Source organism: Nymphaea colorata, chromosome 3, assembly GCF_008831285.2.
Source record: "Nymphaea colorata isolate Beijing-Zhang1983 chromosome 3, ASM883128v2, whole genome shotgun sequence".
In the NCBI taxonomy this organism is placed as follows: domain Eukaryota; kingdom Viridiplantae; phylum Streptophyta; class Magnoliopsida; order Nymphaeales; family Nymphaeaceae; genus Nymphaea; species Nymphaea colorata.
This window is the reverse complement of record NC_045140.1, coordinates 4,648,208-4,667,397: the sequence shown is the minus strand read 5'-3', so window position 1 is coordinate 4,667,397 and position 19,190 is coordinate 4,648,208. Positions and strand designations below refer to the sequence as shown.

At 39.7% G+C, this 19,190-nt stretch overlaps 1 protein-coding gene across 4 annotated transcripts; it reads right to left on the bottom strand.

Annotated features, from left to right (window-relative positions):
• Positions 1–607: 607 nt before the first annotated feature.
• Positions 608–11,348, bottom strand: LOC116250774 (protein transport protein SEC23-like). 4 transcript variants are annotated; one of them, XR_007572911.1, is made up of 13 exons: positions 10,442–11,348; positions 10,084–10,257; positions 9,430–9,591; positions 7,740–7,882; positions 7,072–7,147; positions 6,750–6,925; positions 6,587–6,668; positions 5,536–5,613; positions 4,468–4,629; positions 4,118–4,381; positions 3,666–3,770; positions 3,345–3,580; positions 608–887 (listed from the first exon to the last, which is right to left on the bottom strand). XR_007572911.1 is itself a non-coding variant. In XM_031624706.2 (12 exons), exons 1-12 carry the CDS (start codon positions 11,198–11,200, stop codon positions 3,434–3,436), a joined length of 2,328 nt encoding a protein of 775 aa, XP_031480566.1. In that variant the 5' UTR covers positions 11,201–11,348; the 3' UTR covers positions 3,202–3,433. The 4 variants fall into 4 exon arrangements, 1 of the variants encoding a protein (XP_031480566.1); XR_007572912.1 differs by lacking the exon at positions 608–887 and adding an exon at positions 3,089–3,155; XM_031624706.2 differs by lacking the exon at positions 608–887 and having other exon boundaries at positions 3,202–3,580.
• Positions 11,349–19,190: the final 7,842 nt, after the last annotated feature.

The following is a 19,190-nucleotide window of genomic DNA, read 5'->3' as shown; positions in this document are numbered from 1 at the left end:
CTTTGATGGACCGAGGATCAAGTTTCTTGAGAGTGGGACTATGATCATGGACAAAACAAACACACCCAAACACTCGAGGGGTTAAAGGCCAGGGATTCTGAGTGGGCCACAACACAGAATAAGGGGAATGACCATCCAACACACGAGTAGGCATACGGTTGATAAGGTGAGCACTAGTGAGAAGTGCGTCCCCCCAGTACCTCTTAGGGACATGACGTTGAAACATAATTGCCCGGGTAACATTTAACAAATGACGGGTTTTTTCTTTCAGCCACGCCATTCTGAGGAGGGGTGTAGCTACAAGATGTTTCATGAATAATACCCTTGCTTCGCAAGAAGTCATCAAGGGATTGGGAGACATACTCTCGGGCATTGTCAGTACGGAAGGCCTGAACAGTGGTCTGGAATTGAGTTTCGACAAATGCCACAAAGTTTTTGACAATGTCGGGAACTTCACTACGTTCTTTCAACAGATACACGAACGTACATCGGGAGTAGTCATCAATAAGAGTCATAAAATAGTGAAAGTCACGACAAGTGGGTACTCCCGAAGGACCCCAAACATCAGAGTGAACCAAAGCAAAAGGACGGTTGGCTTTATTGAACGAAATAGGGTACGAGGCCCTAACATGCTTAAACAACTGACACACTTCACAGGCGAAGGTGTCCAAAGAAACAGAATGAAACATCATAGGAAACAACTTTCTAAGCAACTGGAATGGAAGATGACCAAGTTTCTCATGCCAACGCATAATGACGGATCTGGCCTCCACGCTAGGCAACTGTTCACTGGTGGCTGAAATCAAAGCAGAAGCAACTCGAACGGGCAGTCTGTAGAGCCCATCAATAGCCGAACCAATCCCAATCTTCTGCCCCGTCCCCAAGTCCTGCAGGAAACAACGATCAGCAGAGAAAATTAGATTACAGTTTAGCTCTTTAGTAATACTGCTTACAGATAACAAATTTACGAGAATATTGGGAACATGCAGGGCATATGAAGACAATATTTGTTTAGTAGTGATAAACTCCTTTTTTTCAGCCACAGAGATAGAAGAACCATCAGCCATAGACACACGCTGCTGCCCAGAGGTCAACTTGTACTCTTGAAACATCGTAGGGTCCCCTGTCATATGATAAGTAGCCCCATTGTCAACAATCCAACCTTGATCACTAGTAGCAACCAGAGCCTGGGCTAACTTAGCCCCCTCAGAAGTAGAAGCATCATCCTGGGTAGACAACCGACTAACGTAGGCTTGCAACTCTCTGAGTTGATCTGAGGAGAGCTTGGATTTGGCAACATTGGACGACCCCGGGCTAGGCTCTGGCACAGAAGAAGCACGGCGATGAGGAGGAGGACGACCTCGGATGAGACGCTTCTCAGGATGAAGATCCCAACAAAAATCAACAGAATGACCCACTTTGTTGCAATGGCTGCATCGTCGAGTAGGACGTTGCCCCGTCCCTGAAGTATGGCTCACAAAGGCTCCTGGAGAACTCCCCTGATGGGAGTTAATATGCATAATCTGGCGCCGTTGCTCCTCAGACTCAATACGGGCATACACCTCTTCGATTCCAGGAATCTCATCACAGTTAAGAATCTGGCTTCGAATGGTTTCAAACTCATCACGCAGGCCTCCAAGGAAGATAAAGGTGCAGTCCATCCATTCCTTTTCCCAATACAGGGCATGATCTACACCACATTTCCAGTCATCATTCACATGATAGTCAAGTTCCTCCCATTTGGTCTTCAGGGCAGCATAGAAGGAGGCAACAGATAAATCACCCTGTTTAAGAGCATATATGCTACGTTTGATGTGATAGGCACGTAAAACACGCTTCTTACGACCATACATACGTGCAAGAACAGTCCACATATCATACGCCATCGATTTACGCAAGATTAAAGGCTGAATATCTGCGGAAACCGAACTAATAATCCATACTTTAACCTGACTATCCTCCAATGCCCAGGTCGGCCATTGCGAATCAATTTTAGAAGGAGCAGGCTTCTCCCCAGTGATATAGTGCAGACGACCACGACTAGTAATCCCGATTTCTAGGGCAGCAGACCACGAAAGATAGTTATCCTTGTTCAGCCGAATGGAGGTGACATGAACAGGCAAGTTCTCACCCTTGGTATTGCTGCCCGTGTCGAGGGCATCATCAAGCTTGGGCATCGCTGCGTCAGCCATCGCAATCCCCGAAGAAGGTCACAACCGGCTGTAGAGAGGGCACAACCCACGGCGGCGGAAACAAGACACCCGGCGGCGGCGCAGATAACCCAGGCGACTGCAGTAGGGCGGGGCAGCGCTGGGAACAGCGACGGCGGCAGGGCAGCGCTGGGAGCAGCGGAGATAACCCAGGCGACGGCGGTGCTGGGAGCAGCGACGGCGGCATGGCAGGGCAGCGCTGGGAACGACAGTGGCGGCGTTCCTGGGCGGCGGAAAAACGGCGGCGGCGCTGGGAACAATGGACGGCAGCGGCGTTCCTGGAGGGCGTCAGCACTGAAAACAGCAACAGCAGCGGCGCTGAGAACAGTGTCGGCGGCGGTGCTGGAAACGGCAACGGAGGCGGCACGTGAACGGCGGAAAAAATACTACTTGCACACCAACGATCTCATACGCGGTGGCTCTGATACCATGTAGAAACACGAACCACAAGGAGAGAGCAGAGAAAGAACACACAATATACGTGGAAAACCTCAGAAAGAGGTGAAAAACCACGGGGAAGCTCTGACCTAGGGGCAAACCGCAACCCTAGGAGAGAGAAAATAATATTCACTTAACTCAACGATTACATGGAAGTGAAGAATATATAGGAGGGAGAGAAAGAGTGCCGCCTAAGGTACCGAGCCTGCCTCGGTATCCGTGCCCACATAGGACCGGGTCCAGATATGGACCCGGTTCCCAATACAATATATTCTAACAGTCCTTTTATCCAAATTGGAAGAAATCGGATTCTAACAGGATAGCCAAAACACAAAATTGTTCATAAGGTGACTTATTCAGATATAATAGCTTTTCGCACTGGATCCACCATCAATGGCAGACCATAAAGACGCTGTTCCAAGGGGCCACAAGATCTAATGGATTCATTCCACGAAAAATGACTCCAGAAAAGTACTTCTGCAGAAAATACTGCAGCAAATTACAAGCCTGTCAAACAATTCAAATACAAAAGCACTAAGCTGCACATCACTAATAAAGAAAAAGATTTTTTCCAAAACTTTAATAAATAAATAATACATTATGACACCCAAAAAAAGGAGAAAATTCATGTCAAGACATTCAGCATTTATGTGCATTCTATGAGCAGGCAGCTACTTATCAGAGGAAGCACTTGACCATTATTGGTTGAATTGTGGATCTGTGCTTTCTGGCACGCAGCAACGAATGCAGATCGGTTGTAACGGGCAAACTCATTCTTTCTTCCCTTAGCTTTGCACGGCTAATCGCTGGAGATGCTCAAAAAAGACTTGCAAGCTGACATCGTCAGTGAATATCACATCAGAGCCAGCAGCAACTTCTTGTGGAGAGTTGTAGGTAGCTGAAGGGTTCAACTTAGCCAGTAGGAAGCGAGCCTGACAGAATCAACGCCTAAGTTCATTGTTATCCATGTTTTTCCAGTCAACTTTAAGAAAAGCAATGGGAAAAGATCAAACAAACCTGAGAGCCATGCTGATCACAAACAACCAGTCTGGGGACTGGAAATCGGTCACTGATGATCAAATGAGCATCATCTTGTGGAGCCTGCAACAGCTGTGCAAAGGCCTGCAAAGAATATCATGTGATTAGAAGAGTCCGTGCATCCTGCAGAAAGACCATGGTATCACTTCCAACATGTAGACACAACTAAATCAGAAGAATAGTTCCATAACAAGGGCGACAGATTAAAGGACAAGATTCAAGGGGTAGCTCATGCTTCAGTTGCATTCAAGACCAATCTTGAAATTCAACAAGATTGAAATTTCCATTCAATGCCTTCTGCTGACCATATGTGCTTGGAATTGGTCCTGCAAAGGCAGATGGAAAATTGGACAACTATTCTCCTGAAAGAAATTATTTCCATCACTTGTATAGGAAGAAGAGTTGTACAGATTTAGAGTTTTGAAACCAACCTGATGTTCAGGCTGATTGTGATAACCCATATTTCGCCATTGAGCAATTGTCATTCCGTGGAAGACAACAATGCTAAAATATGCATCTAGGAGAAGTATGCGGTCTGCTGCAATAGAAGCCACATCCAGTAATGCTGGCACAGGAGGTGAATTAAAGGAATATGCAATCAAGGAAGGTTGAATCATAACCACAGAGTTGGTGACATTTTCCCTGTTTAGGAGCATCCGGAAGTATGCAGTCTCATCTGGACTGTTATTAAAAACCTGCAAAAGTATATACAAGTTAGATCAACAGATTAACCTAGAAGAAATGGTCATGAAACTGTAACATGATTCTACAAAATAGTCACCTGAACAAACTGAGATCGTCTGAGATTAAACATGAATTGTGGGAATATTGAGAAGCTTGGATTTAAATTGAAAGAAGCAGGATCATCTTTCCGGTAGTCACCAAATCTGGAGCATAACCTTATAAGGGACCGATCTAACCACCTGGTTGCATCAAATTCTTCCTGACCACAAAAATAAGAACTTTAGAGGAAAAGGAGGTGGCGGTGAAGTCATGACACCATGGCACAAATCCCTACTGCTCCACATTTTGATAGCTCATGATGATAGTATCACTAAGAGGTTGATAAACATAATATACAAGTCACAATCCATAGAATAAATTGTCACTATTAATACTAAATTAAAGTGCACATCAGTTGCACATGCATCAATTTTTGTAACCGAGCACCAAACCATTCTATTGAAAACTGAAAAACCTTACAACCATTTTTCCCACTCCCTTCAGTTATTTTCTGTGCTCACTTCATTAAAAATTGCAATTCTTAAATGCTCATTAAGTCCTGGTTGCTGTGACATGATAACCATGTTTCACATGTTCATTATAGACCTGCTTATAGCTTTAAGGCTTCCACTTACATGCGCAAGACCACTTCTCACTGTTAAGCTGCTGCTGGTTTGTCTCTCCCTTAAACTTGCACAAAGTTGTCAGACATTGTACACACAATTTTCGAAGATTTGGCAGAAGCATGGAAAACATCAGGGCCCACTGCTAGGCGACACACTTGAAAAGGTTCCCTATCCTCTAAAACACAAATCTTGTAACAATTATAGATACCAATCGTCAGTCTGTTGCCAAAAATCTTCAAAAGCCCAGAAAAGACACATGCTGATGCCAGATACAAAATAGTACAATAGAATAGGATTTGGACCCAGGACACACCAGACAAGATGACCAACCTCTGGTGTCCAATTGTCATGTTTGATCCAGAAGACAAATTAAACAATCCGCCTTAAGGATCAAAACAGCACCATCAAAGAAATAGCTATCTCATGATAGCAACAACATCTAGCTTTTCAGTTTTAAATGTTCAAACAACAAACACACAAACAATGAAGGAAAATGTTACCTCTATTTCCATTTTCAAAGATACTAATCTTGCCAATACAACAGCAGCAGTCTCCTGGTCAAATCCTTCAGCTAGTTCCTGCAAATTCAATGTATCCATGTAAGGGGTGCAATAGAACAAAAGGCATAACTGAAACACAATTTAAGATGCAATTTCCAATATAAATGGTGGCATTTATCCAGCTTGGTAACATAAATTGATTTTTTGTTTTTCGAAAAGACCTTTATACAAGGGGTACGTGTTACATAAAAGACACTCTTCAGTTAATGACAAAGGCAAGAATAAGCAAAGCAACTCATCAAAAGAGCCAGATAAAAAATTTCTGGTTCATAATAAAAAAGAAAACCTGGATTAATAGCTTAATTTATTGAAATTCCTGCGATAATAGTGATGTGAAAGTTCACTGCCATAGCAAGCGCAGTTCACAACCTATCAAAGTAAGAATTCTCTCAAGGAAAGCAAGTTAAGGATGGAAAGCTTCAGAAATTATGGTTTCAAGGACACAAAAGGGTAGTTATCAAACCTTTTATTTGAGATGTAAATAACTGAAAAGAAAAAAAAAGTTGAGAATAGAGTGAAATTTGGTGGTCATTGCGTCATGGAGACAATGCATGCAGGAGAATTCAAATTGCTGACTCAGCCAAGGAAGACTAGCTATGACAGATGGATGTCCATCTGAGCCACATATGCAGCTAGGATGAAAACAATCATATGCAGCCTATCACCAGCTGCATTAACAAGATCCAGTGTCAGGAAGAGCACCATCACTAACTACATATCCTTCCAGATTGATAAGATAAGGGGTCTTGTTAGATGATCAGTAAGGACAGTAAAATGAGGCCAGAACTTAACACTCTCCTTGATTAATGGACTTCTTTTCTTTTCTTTTTTTCAAGTCAAAAACAAAAGAACAAGTAATCTATTGAATGGGTCACATACAAAACTTCTCCAGAAAATAATTAATCTGCTGCATCTGTTTAGTTTTGTGCCTAGGTAAGTGTCAGATAAAGCATCAAGTCAAGCATGTACACTAAGAAATTTGATGACCAACCGCTGTACTAGCAGAATCATCCACCCACTTTCTTGTGATAGTTGTCACACGGAGTCTCATCTGTCCTTCAGGGTTCTGGTAACTGAATTAAGATGACACAGTTTAAAAGAGCGTAACATATACAGCAACATGGAAAAAAAAAAGGGGGATAGAAATGGCATACGTTGTCTGAAACTGAATATATAGTTGCTGGCTTGCACCTGCTGCTGCAGGGCTTGACCGTTCACTTGGCGAAACATCGAAGAAGACAGTCAAACAAGTCCTTTTATCCAGACCACACATTTTCCATGATGTTGTATTCCCTTGCCCAATGACAACATCTGCACACAATGGCCCTTTCTGCAAAATATTACATAATAATCAAACCATTCATGGCAAGTATCTCAAAGTTTCAATAAAGACAATCCTATAGCAAGGACCAAATTGATCAAACTAATTAGTTGCATCATCAACATAAAAAATAGTATAAAAATTAAGTACAGCACCTTCTCCAAGGATGTACATGGCCCAATGATTCCCTGTACTTTGATATCCTTTGAACAATGTATATCAAGCGTTCCACTGCATCAACAAGAACCAGGCAGCCCAGAGAAGCATAAGACGCATAAAAAAATACGCCAGCTTAACAAGGCATGCATACAATCTACACGTGATGCCTAATTCGCACTGCAAAAGAGAACCAAACCTAAATGCAACTGATAGCATCAGAAAAGGTGCTAGATGTACAGTAAATGCAACTGGTAGCCTGGGAATAAATGCTATAATCAATGCTATGGAGTCCACACCATCCCTAAAGATTAGTGCATGTAACCAGAACAAATATTTAAACAGAAACAGAAATTTCAACAAACAGAACTCCCGAATAAAGTTAGTAAGGTAAATTACTCAGTCATCAAATGCTACACTGAATACTACATAGTCTCCAGAATATCTAATGGTAAATGCATGTAAGAAGGACAAATATTTAAAGAGCAATAGAGATTTCAATAAACAGAGCACCAACTATATAGACACCTAAGCATTCTTAAGTTCGAGAATAAGGGATTAGCTAGAAGAAATTGCATAAATTTCTCAAGTTTGAGGGAAAGACCACAAGTAAAACAAATGTGTTTCTAGAAATTTGTAAGCAGCGTTTTACATAAGAAAAACTCACTTAAAGGAAAGCCCCAGCGATTGGTCACTATCTTCAAAGATGCGCTTGAAAGAATCTTTAAATACAGGATGTCCAAAGCTCTCTGCAAGAACAACAAGACCACCAGTCCTTTCAACTGCCACTTTCATTTCCGCAACTCCAACCTGCAATAGAAGAAAGAGTAGACAACATAAGAACAGAATGTGATCCCGAAAAACTTGTCTATCACAGATTTTGTATGGCATCCAGGATGATTAATTTGATGGCTGGCTGTACCACATGCCACTCTTCTGTTTGGACCATACCTGTCTCGACATGGCTAGACACCAGCGTGGCTTTGGACATGGTCAAAGAAGTGTTGGGTTCACCCAATGCATCCATGTCTGTTTTGGTTCCAATTCAGGCTTTGTCAAGGTTGACCAAGCCTAATATCTCTAGAAAAATAAAGGTTGACCAAGCCTAATACCTCTAGAAAAATAAATTTTCTTTTCAACATCATTTTGGTATGCCTTGTCCAGTTAGTTAACTATTTATATATTAATTGTTACCTCGGAAACATTAGTAGCATAAATACTTTTTGTTGTAGCGCTTGCTTGTTTTTTAATTTATTGACTAAAAATGTATTTGAACTTTGAAGTTGCGAAATGTGAATAATAGGGTTCTTATTCAGTTTAATGCACTACCTATACTACTTTATTGACTAATATTATTGAAATCAAATTAAGGATTTTCATAATTTATGAGTGTATTTACAGCATATTCCTATAATCCTACTTTTTCATAATTTATATATAGTTACATCCAGATAAAACCAAACATCTTCTTTTGGAGCTTATTTGACTGATGGAACATTGAATGCTAGAGAATGTACTCCTTCAGCAACTGCTGGGTCCCATAATGTGATACGAATGACAAATGCAAAATGCACCCCATGTTAGAATCCACCAAAACTGGTGGGTCCCATATATATATATATGTGTGTGTGTGTGTTAGTTGTTAGTTTTGTTTCTTGTGGTCTATATATGTTTGTTTGTTGCTGTAGCCACACCCAAGTTGCGGCAACCTTCTTGAAGAGTCCATGCTACTTAGTTGTTCGGGGACAAATTCATTTCCTAATGTCCAGTCACACCTGCCTCCATGTCTACCTGGGACAGGGCAGGTAGACCGCATACAAGAAGAGAAGAAGAGAGGGGTTCGTTGTCTATCAAGTGAGCCACAAGTGGAAGCAGTTGGTGCTTTGGTCATCTCATTTACTCATTGCTGCCAGTACGCGCTTGGTGTCATGCTGGTGGGCTGGGTTTTCATCTCACATATTCACAGATGGGAATCAAGATTGGGTTTGACCCTGTAATATGCTTAACGTCTGTAAGACATTCTAATCATTTACAGCATGCTCACAGCACAAAACAACTCCTACAAGCAGACTGCCCACTCTTATTGGAGCCTTCCCTTCATATCCAAGTCTTCTTCTCATGAAACTAACTATGTAAGCGGAGAAGTCATTTTCTGTCATAAACTTGAAACTATTTATCTTTTTACTGCACGCATCCTTCTTTATATTTTCAAGTTCTCTTACTATTATGTAAATTCCATTCATTCGATCACCTTCATATTATGTTAGCCACAACACTTGTACATGGATGAATGATATCAAGCTCCTCAATCACAAAAAGCACTACAGAAATTTTTTAAAAGAAAAAACAGCTCTAACCTGATCAAGAGCACAAGCAAAAAGATCTAAGACATGCCCCTGGTCAACCAGTTGTTTGGCGACATTATCATAAAACTTGACGGCTTTATGGAAATGGGGTGCTGCATCCTTGTCCAGGTCTTTATGGGAACGTACTGGTTCTGACAGATCCTGAGACACTATCTGCAAACATTATCAAGGTACACATCAACTAAATGGTCACGGTATAAGCAACTAAGTTAAATAACCAGATCAGACAAAAAAAAAAGAGCTTAGTCTGCACAAAGTCAGAAGAAAGCAAAGATGTTTCGTTCAGTTTTTCTGAAATCACTTACGACGTTTTTCCTCTTTTACTAACCATGATGAAAGTATGCAACATCTAAAACTTCTTAGAATGGTTCAATTACGGATTTCATAATATGAAAACACATGAAAGCAGAAAAAACTGCCTATAAGTTTCTCGAGAAATTATGCATCGGCTTTTCAGCATTTAGAACGAAACAGATTGCAATGGACTGGAGTCCTTCCAGAGAAGCTTCACACAGATAATTCAAACTGCAAAGTAAAATTTAAATGCCAAAAACAGCGGGACTAAAAGAAATGCAGAGAAAGGAGCAGAACAGGATATTGGTAAATTCATCAAAATTGCAGAACAAAAGCGCATAGCACTCTTACAGTTCCTGGCCCTTCCGTGCATGGACCACCGACCATTGCGATGATTCGAGCGCCCGTACCCTGCACGCACCCACCAAGAAGGCCTGCCGCAACACTCAGCGCCACGCCAGTACATCGCGCCGCCCTGTTGCTCGGTGACACCGGCCACTGATCCCTCTGCAGATCATCCAAAAGCTACGCCAAAAAACAACAAAATTGATAAAATTTAGTGATCATAGGCCAGAGAGGAGAAGATCGTTTCAATGCCCACCAAGTAATTTTCAAACAGGACAAAACTTTACACAACTCAAGCTACAAACATGTTTACCAAGTGTGCCAATTGCTCATCGCCAAAAAAGGGGGAAATGGAAAGACTAACCGAATTCAAAGTGTACTCGCAATCAGCAGCAGAAAGCAAGAACCTCCCAGCGATCCCCGCAGAAGCAGTGGTCTGATTAGCGCCGGCCCCCGCCCTCGGGAAGCCAGTGGCGCCACGGCCTGTTAGCCCCAATTGCTCGAGGACCCGCTCCTTGGAGATCTCCTTAGTGCCCCTGAACACATAAGTCTTGAACAGGTCCGCGAACCCTAGCTCGTGGACGTGCACCTGCGTACCGAAGGTGATCAGCCCCACGAGGGCATGCTCGGGAAGCAGGCCGAGCGCTTGTCGGAGCGCCGACTTGACGAATTCGAGCTCTTCCTCGATGACGCAGATATCAAGGACGAAGAGAAAGACGGGCGGCGGGGCTGGAACGGCGGCGGGGCCACCGGGGCCAGCGGAGAGGGCATACTCGACGGTAGTGTACTGGGGGAAGAGCTCGGCAGGGAGGTTGGAGGGGTTAATGGCCGAGTAGTGTTGGGGGAAGGGGTTGCGCTGGAGGCAGAAGGGGCAGGCCCAGAACTTGGCAGAGAAGTCGACAAGGGCGTACGGATTGAGGGCGCAGGAGCAGTTCCTGCAACGGAGCGGGCGGTAAGGGAGAAGCGGAAAGGCCGCATCGGTGGCGGAGGGAGGAGCACGGATCAGCGAGTAGACGCAGGCGATGGGAATGACGGACTTGCTCGCCTCCACTTTCGTACGCGGCCAAGAGTTCCATGTCATGCGGACGCCGTCTGGACCGTCCGGGTCTACAATCTCCGCCATCTTCTGCTGCTTCCGGCGCCGCTCTTCAATTGCTCGTCGGATCGATCGTCGAGGATTCAGCAACGATAGAGACGATTACCACCTCCGCGCTCCGGTAGCCGGAAGGATGGAATTTACCTCTCTCTCTCTCTCTCTCTCTCTCTCTCTCTCTCTCGCGGCAGTTGAGATCAAAAGTTTATATATTTTCCAAAAAGCCGCCAAATCTTCGGGTGTGCAAAAACATGCGACTGATGTTGTTAGTTAATCGCACAAGCGGCTAACTATTTCATTTATTCCTTTTGAATGCACATAATACCATACTCGTATAATCTAATCGTCTTTCCAGGAAGAGGAATAAAACGTTGTCCTACACAAGTAATAGTCAGTAGTAGGGAGGGATCAAGGGTGGAGGCCTGGTACCCCATGCGCGTTTGGGCTGACTACACAAGTTACTAGGTCAAGCCTCTTTCTTCTAATCGTTCGCCCTCGGTTCGATAATTTATTTAATATATATATATATATATATATATATATATCATATTTTTATATATTTTATTATAATTGAGCTGGGTTCGGGCCTAGGTGCCCTTTCTCCTTGTGCTTCCCATTAGAGGCTCGATCACTAGTTTCTACCAATCCAGTCATTGAAGAGATAAAGAGAGAGAGCGCACAATAAGCTTACCTTGTGTTGTCCATAATGAGCAGCCATAGCAACTGCAAAAGCAGCAGCAGCAATAAGCTTTTGCACTGAGTCACAAACGATCATAATGGCCAATTACTAATAGCAGCATAACATGTGGGCTTGTGTTCATAGTTGCTCACATCATTCCCTCAAATTTTTGTTATTTTTATATTGGCGTCTTCAACTATTTGTTTATTGTATATATATTATGCTCCCGTAAGAGGCTGGCTGGTAGGCACCAATAACAAATTGTTACTGTCCAATGAGATTACCTAAAAAATTGAAGAACATGAAACCCTCTAACATAGTGTTTCATGAATCTACCTCAAATTTTAGAGCAATATTATTGAACATTGACAATATACTATAGGTGCCAAATGAAAGGTTGCATGACCAGAATAACATACTGTTATTGTTACATAAATCTGCGCCAAAAACATGGAGCAAATTCATTAAACGCTTGTAATAGTGTTTTATGAGTCTGCCCCAATTTTTGGGGTAGGTTCATCGAACAATAATAGAATGTTATTGTTGCCCAACAACATTTAAAAGTACGAGGGTATTTTAATTAGTTCTCCGACCCAAATTTTCTGGCTCCACCATTGCCATTACCATCAACTTTCCAGCAGTATCAACCATGTCAACATCTTTTTTCTCTCTTTTTTCTTGGCACTTTCTAACATTTAGCTAAACCTGATCAAGTCTCTTTGTCAACTTCTTTTTGTATCTCATCTTCAACCCTAGTTAACCATTTTCTATATTTTTAGTCATCTTCTTCTTTTATAGTGAATTCTACTTCTTTTTGGTTCATTTCTATCTCATTTTCAGAACATATTCATCATTAACTCTTCATTTTCATCCTGTTTTTCTCTTCATTGGTTCTGGTTCTATTGTTTCTTTTCTTCATTGCTTTCAGTTCTGCACATACTGTCTCAAGATTACAATTGCATTACAAGTTTGCTTCTTCTTTATAAGATCTTTTGATTAAGAGAACTGACTTGATGGGCTTTCCAAAATTGCTTTCTTTAGCTAGGGCAAGCAACTATATGAGGTGGGCAAGAAAGACTCACATAGAAGACTTCAAGTATGTATAACACTCTCCATATCGTTGTTTCTTTTATGACACAGAACAATACACTTTCTTGATGTTTGTATTGCCAAGCATTATTAAACCAACTTCATGTTCTTGGACAAGGCATTGGCCATTTGGTACACCTTTTCAAACTTTTGCGCAATAGTGAATTCAAACTTTTGCTAAGACAGTTTGCCCCATCTTCTTAAACTAGTGTACAATAGTGAATTCAAACTTTTTCTAGGACATTTTGCCAAAGGTCTATTTGGGACTCAGTTTTTCCAAGTGAAGTAGTAATTGTTTAGTACATTATTTTTTAGAACCAAGAAGGGTCTCCTCAAGAGGTAATGTCTATGCGACTTAAGGTAACAGACCAAAACAATAATCTTTATGCATGAATTGTATTTTGACATTTAGTCTCAAACAATTTCCAACATTCATAGACAATTGGACGACTACCTTGCATAAGAATCCCATCCAGTAGGTGATCCAAAGTGTAGATCTCCACTTTGAATGGCTTGAAAAAACCCAACAATTGCAAGATAAGCTTACTTGCAAATTCTTACTTCAACTTACGAAATATTCTTTTTAGGTTTGACCATATCCATGCCTTCTCCTTGAACCAAAACAAATTTGGTGCTGCATAGAGGTCTTCAGATAGTTGGGTGTATTGCCATCATAGTTTGGTAAGTAGGGCAAACACATGAGAGAAGGGGTTTGGGCTGATGGACATGCACGAGGGGCAAGTCAATAGCATAGTCCACATTGTGTTTAGGTGGCAATGCCTTAGGCACTCAATGATAATACATGAGATGTAGTAAATTATCCACACTGAAAGCATGTGTTCATCCACATTGTCCTAGTTAAATACACACATTGCTATTATTTTAGGTATTAAGGAGTTTAGGTCCAAATTTGAAGTTAAATTGGAAAACTTAAAGGCATTTATGCATTTTAGAGTGAAGTGGAAGAAGATCCAGATCCAAATATGCTTTCTCAAATAAAATAAGACTGCATTCTTTATCAAAGTTATCCTTGCACTCCAAGCAAAGACCCTTTTCCAAAGCTCATTTAGCTCAAATTCGGCAAAAGTCCCTTACAATTGGCACCTAGAGTTATTTTGAATCAATATGCATAAATGAGTTTCTCAAATTTATTTCCTACTTAGAATTGTTTTAGACATTAGGTAGAATTTTGTTAACAAATAAAAAATGTTTTCCTTGGAAAGGTTGGTCGTTCAACCCTTGGGAGATATCTCAACCTTTTGGCCCTTCTCTGGCATTAAAACAAAGTGGTACCTCAAGTAGGGCTGGGATAGGTCAGGCCACCCAGCCTTGCCAGCAGCCCTTGCCTGGACTGCCCAGTTGCTAGGTCGGTGCAGCTCAAGGTGGCCTGGCCAACTTGTGATATGTTTATTTAAAAAAAAAAAAAAGAAGAAGAAAAAACATTGTTTCTCAGCGATTTCTGCTCAGAAACCAAATGCTTTGGTGACCACTAGCGGGTTTCTATTCTCAGAACCTTTAGGTGATGTCGAGGGGTTCTGTTATTATAAGCCCCTTAACATCACTAGGGTTTTCTAAACACATAAATCCCTTGGTAGCGAAGCCATCATGCTAAGAGGGAGAGAGAGAGAGAGAGAATGGATCAAGTATCCGACTACCCGACGAGCATCCATTCTGTGCTTTGGGTTAACCTCAATCCCTTCACTTCTTTTTTGTTTCTATCTTTTATCTTCCTCTATCTTGATCTTTTGTTGGTCTATTTTCCTTTGGTCTTTGCTTCTCCTAGCCATTATGTAAATGGTTTCCTTTGTGATGTTATTTTCTCTTATTTTATAAATTGTTGCAACTTGGAAGGAAGCTAAACAAATTACCACCATTGCTTACCCCATTGTGTTCTCTCTTCAACCATGTGTGCCATTGCTCATCTTTTCTTTTCCACATGTCTTCAAACATATGATAGCAAGACAAAAGAATGTAGAGATGTTCTCTCGAGGTTGGGCCATTCTCTTCTACCCATGCATCTTTATAATGCCCTTGAGGTTGTTCTTTACCCCATTCTTTAGAATATGCTAAGTTTTTTGTTAGACAATTTAGCTTTGATATATTTGCCCAAGATTTAATTATCTAGTTTCAATTTATTAGAGTTAGAAGCAGTTTTATTCATTACAATTTTTAAGTGTAACAAGCATTTATAAAAATTAGCTAAATAGCGGCTGAATTAGGGATGATATAAACTGCATGGTAGAATGGCTCAAAAATAGCTTGCTATTCATTATTGCTATTGTTTCTATTCTACATAAAATTATTATTTTGATTGTTATTTAGCCGTGATATTAATGGTAGAATGACATTATTTTTTGTCTATATATCTTGTAAAAGATGTCGTACTTATAAAACCTGGCCTATTCTCATACTTGAGTTTAAGCTCTTAGTTTAGTGTATCCTAACCTGCTCCTTAGAATGTTTGGTTCCTTGCTAAACAGGGCTACACATCAAAACATTTAATCATTTAAGCCAACCTCTTTATAAACATTCGAAGGTTTTAAAGAAACTTCAATATGATACTAAACTTCTACATCCACAACACTCCAAGCTCCTAGTCTCTCATATTCTTTCTAACCCCCTAGCAGCTTATGTTTCCGCACCAAAAGGTTAAGAACTAATGAAACTAATGATTTAGCCAACTACCTCATAAACCCTCAAAGATTTCGTAGAATTTTAAATATATGACTAAGTTTTTCATAAATAGATAATTTGATTGTTAAAAGGTAAAATATATGTTACAATAAATACCTAATTTTTTCCAGTAGATTATTATGTATCTTCATTATTTTCTATAATACGTAGTTAAATTATTTCATGTTGTGTATGAATTGGGATATATTGTGAATTTGTAAGTTTGGTTAGTCTTAGCATGTTTTAAGAGATAACCATTTGAAGATTTAGACATATTTTATGTTGTGCATTCTGTGCTTTTATCAATAGTTTGTTAGTTTTCTTTAGTTTAGTTAGCCAAAAGAAGTTGGTTTGTGCTATACTTAAATTTACGTATATTATTGTTCCAACTTTAGGCAGCAACTAGCAAGCTATTTTCTAGTTGCTGGCAGCCATTAGAATTCTTACTAAGGCATTCCTTCTCTAGGTAATTCTCTTTATGTTAGGTTAGTCAATGGCTTTTGGTAAGTTATTAGAAAGAAAGTAAATTAAGATGTTAGTTAGTTAGACTTAGATTGTAGAATTTAATTTGCAAGCTTTAGGGGCTGATAGTAACAATATGCTATTCTTCCATGCATCTACTCAAGATAACGGGGCACATTTTGAATGCTTTTTTAAAGTATCCAATGAATCTAAACAACTTTTGGTTTAGATGCATGAGACATTTCTCAAAAGGCCCCTTATGGTCTGTACATGTCTAATTGATCCGACCATAGTTTCTTCTTTCTTTGAGTTGCATTAGGATACTCCAAGAAATCTTAGATTAACCATAGTTTGTAGGAAGCTTTTCTAAAATCTAGGTGAATGTTCCTCACCCTAGGAAATGCTATTTAAAAAGTGGTCTCACATTAGGTCTATTTTCCTAGGGTGCCTAGTAGAGGATCATGTTTCAGTAGTGTAGTTACTTATCGTCTTTTCTTCTTTGCCTTGCTTAATCAAATATTAACTTGGGATAATTTCTTAGAGTTTTGCTATTTAATTGTTGTTCTTTTTACATAGAATACTTATGTTTTAGCTAAGGTGATTATTCACATTAGGTAATTTAGAGTTACATTAAGGTAAGGATTAGATAGGTTGAGTAGGCCCAATGACCTGGCATGTTAACCAAATGCCTTCTGTTTTTTAAGATGCACATAAAGTAGTTAAGTAATATCCAATGTTTTTTGAAAATATATTAATGCATGGCAATGATGTTTATAGGTGACATCACTTGAAGAACTATACAGACCTTAGTCGTCCACTAGACTGAAACCTTGGGGGTTAAAAGGTTTGGTGGATACACTAAATGCAGTTATTTGTTGTCGCATTAGGTTGTTAGGTTTTGCATCTGCATAGCTTTGCTGGTTCATTTTTCCTTTATTGTTCGAGTGTAAGTATGAAAAAGTTTCATTATGCATGAAATGCATTATATTTTGAGTATATTTCGCGTACATTTCATTCATATATTAAAAGTGTTAATACCATATTTTCATTGATTTCAATGTTAAAAGTTTATCACTTGAATTTATTTTGGAAAATATGATTATAATTTCGATTTGCTTTGGAGTAGATTTTGGCAGTTAACCAGATACAATCTCACTCTAGTCTATGTCATGTTGGAACTTAGACCTGTTAGACCTCTCTAATATCTTTAAAACCATAATCCTTCCATATATAAAGTTTTATAACTGTAACATGGCTCAAAATAGAACATAACATATGTTATACACATATATAGTTATTTTTGAGCTTTTGAGGTAATTCAAAATATTTTTTCCTTTATATAGAGGTATTCTCCAGTGGAGGACCTTGTCAAAGGCTTATAGGGCTTTAGAAAGTTTTGTTCTTCCTTTTCCCACTATAGCGCAACAACAATCCTTGTTGTTATGGTGATTTATGCATCAAAAACAAAGAAAATGGGCCTAAAAGAATATGGCACGACCCTAAGAGAGTAGGAAGAAGAATATTTACCAGGTGAATGCCTATGTCTGATGAAAGGAATTAGTGAAAGACAATGTGATATATGGTCTTCAATTTTAAGAAGAGAGTTTTGACAAGTCCTACTTGATGTGCAGTTTGTCCTATAAGTATGTAAAACATAAGGAGAATGATAGTCTTAGCCACAAGAATCACTAGTTACACCAAGGTTGGAGACTTCGGAGTATTTAATCCTACTTCTCAACAAGAGGGCGGAAGCCCCACCATTCCCACTTTCTCCAGGATAATAGTTCTACCTTTGGTGCATCAAGCTGAAGCCTTTGTTATCTTTCAACTTTCATATCGGTGCCTTTCCTTTCTCCTTTGGAAATGCAAGAAGTTGACATTGCATAAATTCAAAATGAAAGTTCGTTGCCTTTCCTTTCTCCTTTGGAAATGCAAGAAGTTGACATTGCATAAATTCAAAATGAAAGTTCGTTGCCTACCATTCCTCACCCTGTCTATTGCACTCCCCTATTAAGATTTTTGTTTTTAATGAGTTAGCAAAAATTTGAGAACAAAAACTATAGAAAATGGAGTCCCTTATTAGACCCATGATTCCGCTTGCAGCTTTTTGCTGCACACTTGCAAAAACCAACAACAAAAAGTAGAGAAGAAGACAAGAAGTATGGAAAATGGAAAAAGAAAGAGATGAAATGACTTACTCTGCTTGACAACAACCCTGACAATCTCCAAACTCTTTTAATGCCCTCAAAGCCTTGGACAAGGTTCTCCATGAGAGAAAACCTCTATTTATAATAAGAAAATTTGGTTTGAACTGTCCTTTTTTGAGGAGACATTAAAAATCTTGAAAATTGCTCAAAACCTTGAAAAGACACTATATATACATATAGCTTATGTTGGCCTTTTTTTTGAGCAAAGTTACCATTACAAAAAACCTCATATTTGGATGTATTTGAGTATTAAAGAAGTTAGGGTGGTCAAATTTTATCCAATATCCAACAAAATTACCTGAAGTAGTTTTGGATCTAGGTCAACACTGTACTCTAAAGCACCAAAACTATGACATGTCCATTTTAAACCTTTTGCATAAAATTGGAGGTCTCAATCCTTGACACAAAAAACAATGTAAACATGGAATTTTTAGATCTTTCAAATGTAGATGAATACATTCAAAATATGTTAAAAATATGATTTACATCATGCATTTAGTCTCAAACAATTGAAGTTTAGTATAATCCACATTGTGTTTAGGTGGCAATGCTTTAGGCACTCAATGATAATACATGAGATGTAGTAAATTATTCACACTGAAAGCATGTGTTCATCCATGTTGTCCTGGTTAAATACACACATTGCTATTATTTTAAGTATTAAGGAGTTTAGGTCCAAATTTGGACTTAAATTGGAAAACTTAAAGGCATTTGTGCATTTTAGAGTGAAGTTGAAGAAGATCCAGATCCAAATTTGCTTTCTCAAATAGAATAAGACTGCATTCTTTATCAAAGTTATCCTTGCATCCAAGCAAAGACCCTTTTCCAATGCTCATTTAGCTCAAATTCAGCAAAATTCCCTTACAATTGGACAGAGTTATTTTGAATCAACATGCATAAATGAGTTTCT

Excerpts from the sequence above, each read along its gene's own strand:
- LOC116250774 (XM_031624706.2), bottom strand. The coding sequence starts at position 11,200 with ATGGCGGAGATTGTAGACCCGGACGGTCCAGACGGCGTCCGCATGACA. Across the intron at positions 4,630-5,535 it reads CTTTGAAAATGGAAATAGAG|GAAGAATTTGATGCAACCAG; the intron begins GTAACATTTTCC and ends TTTTGTGGTCAG. Across the intron at positions 3,581-3,665 it reads GTGATCAGCATGGCTCTCAG|GCTCGCTTCCTACTGGCTAA; the intron begins GTTTGTTTGATC and ends TGATTCTGTCAG.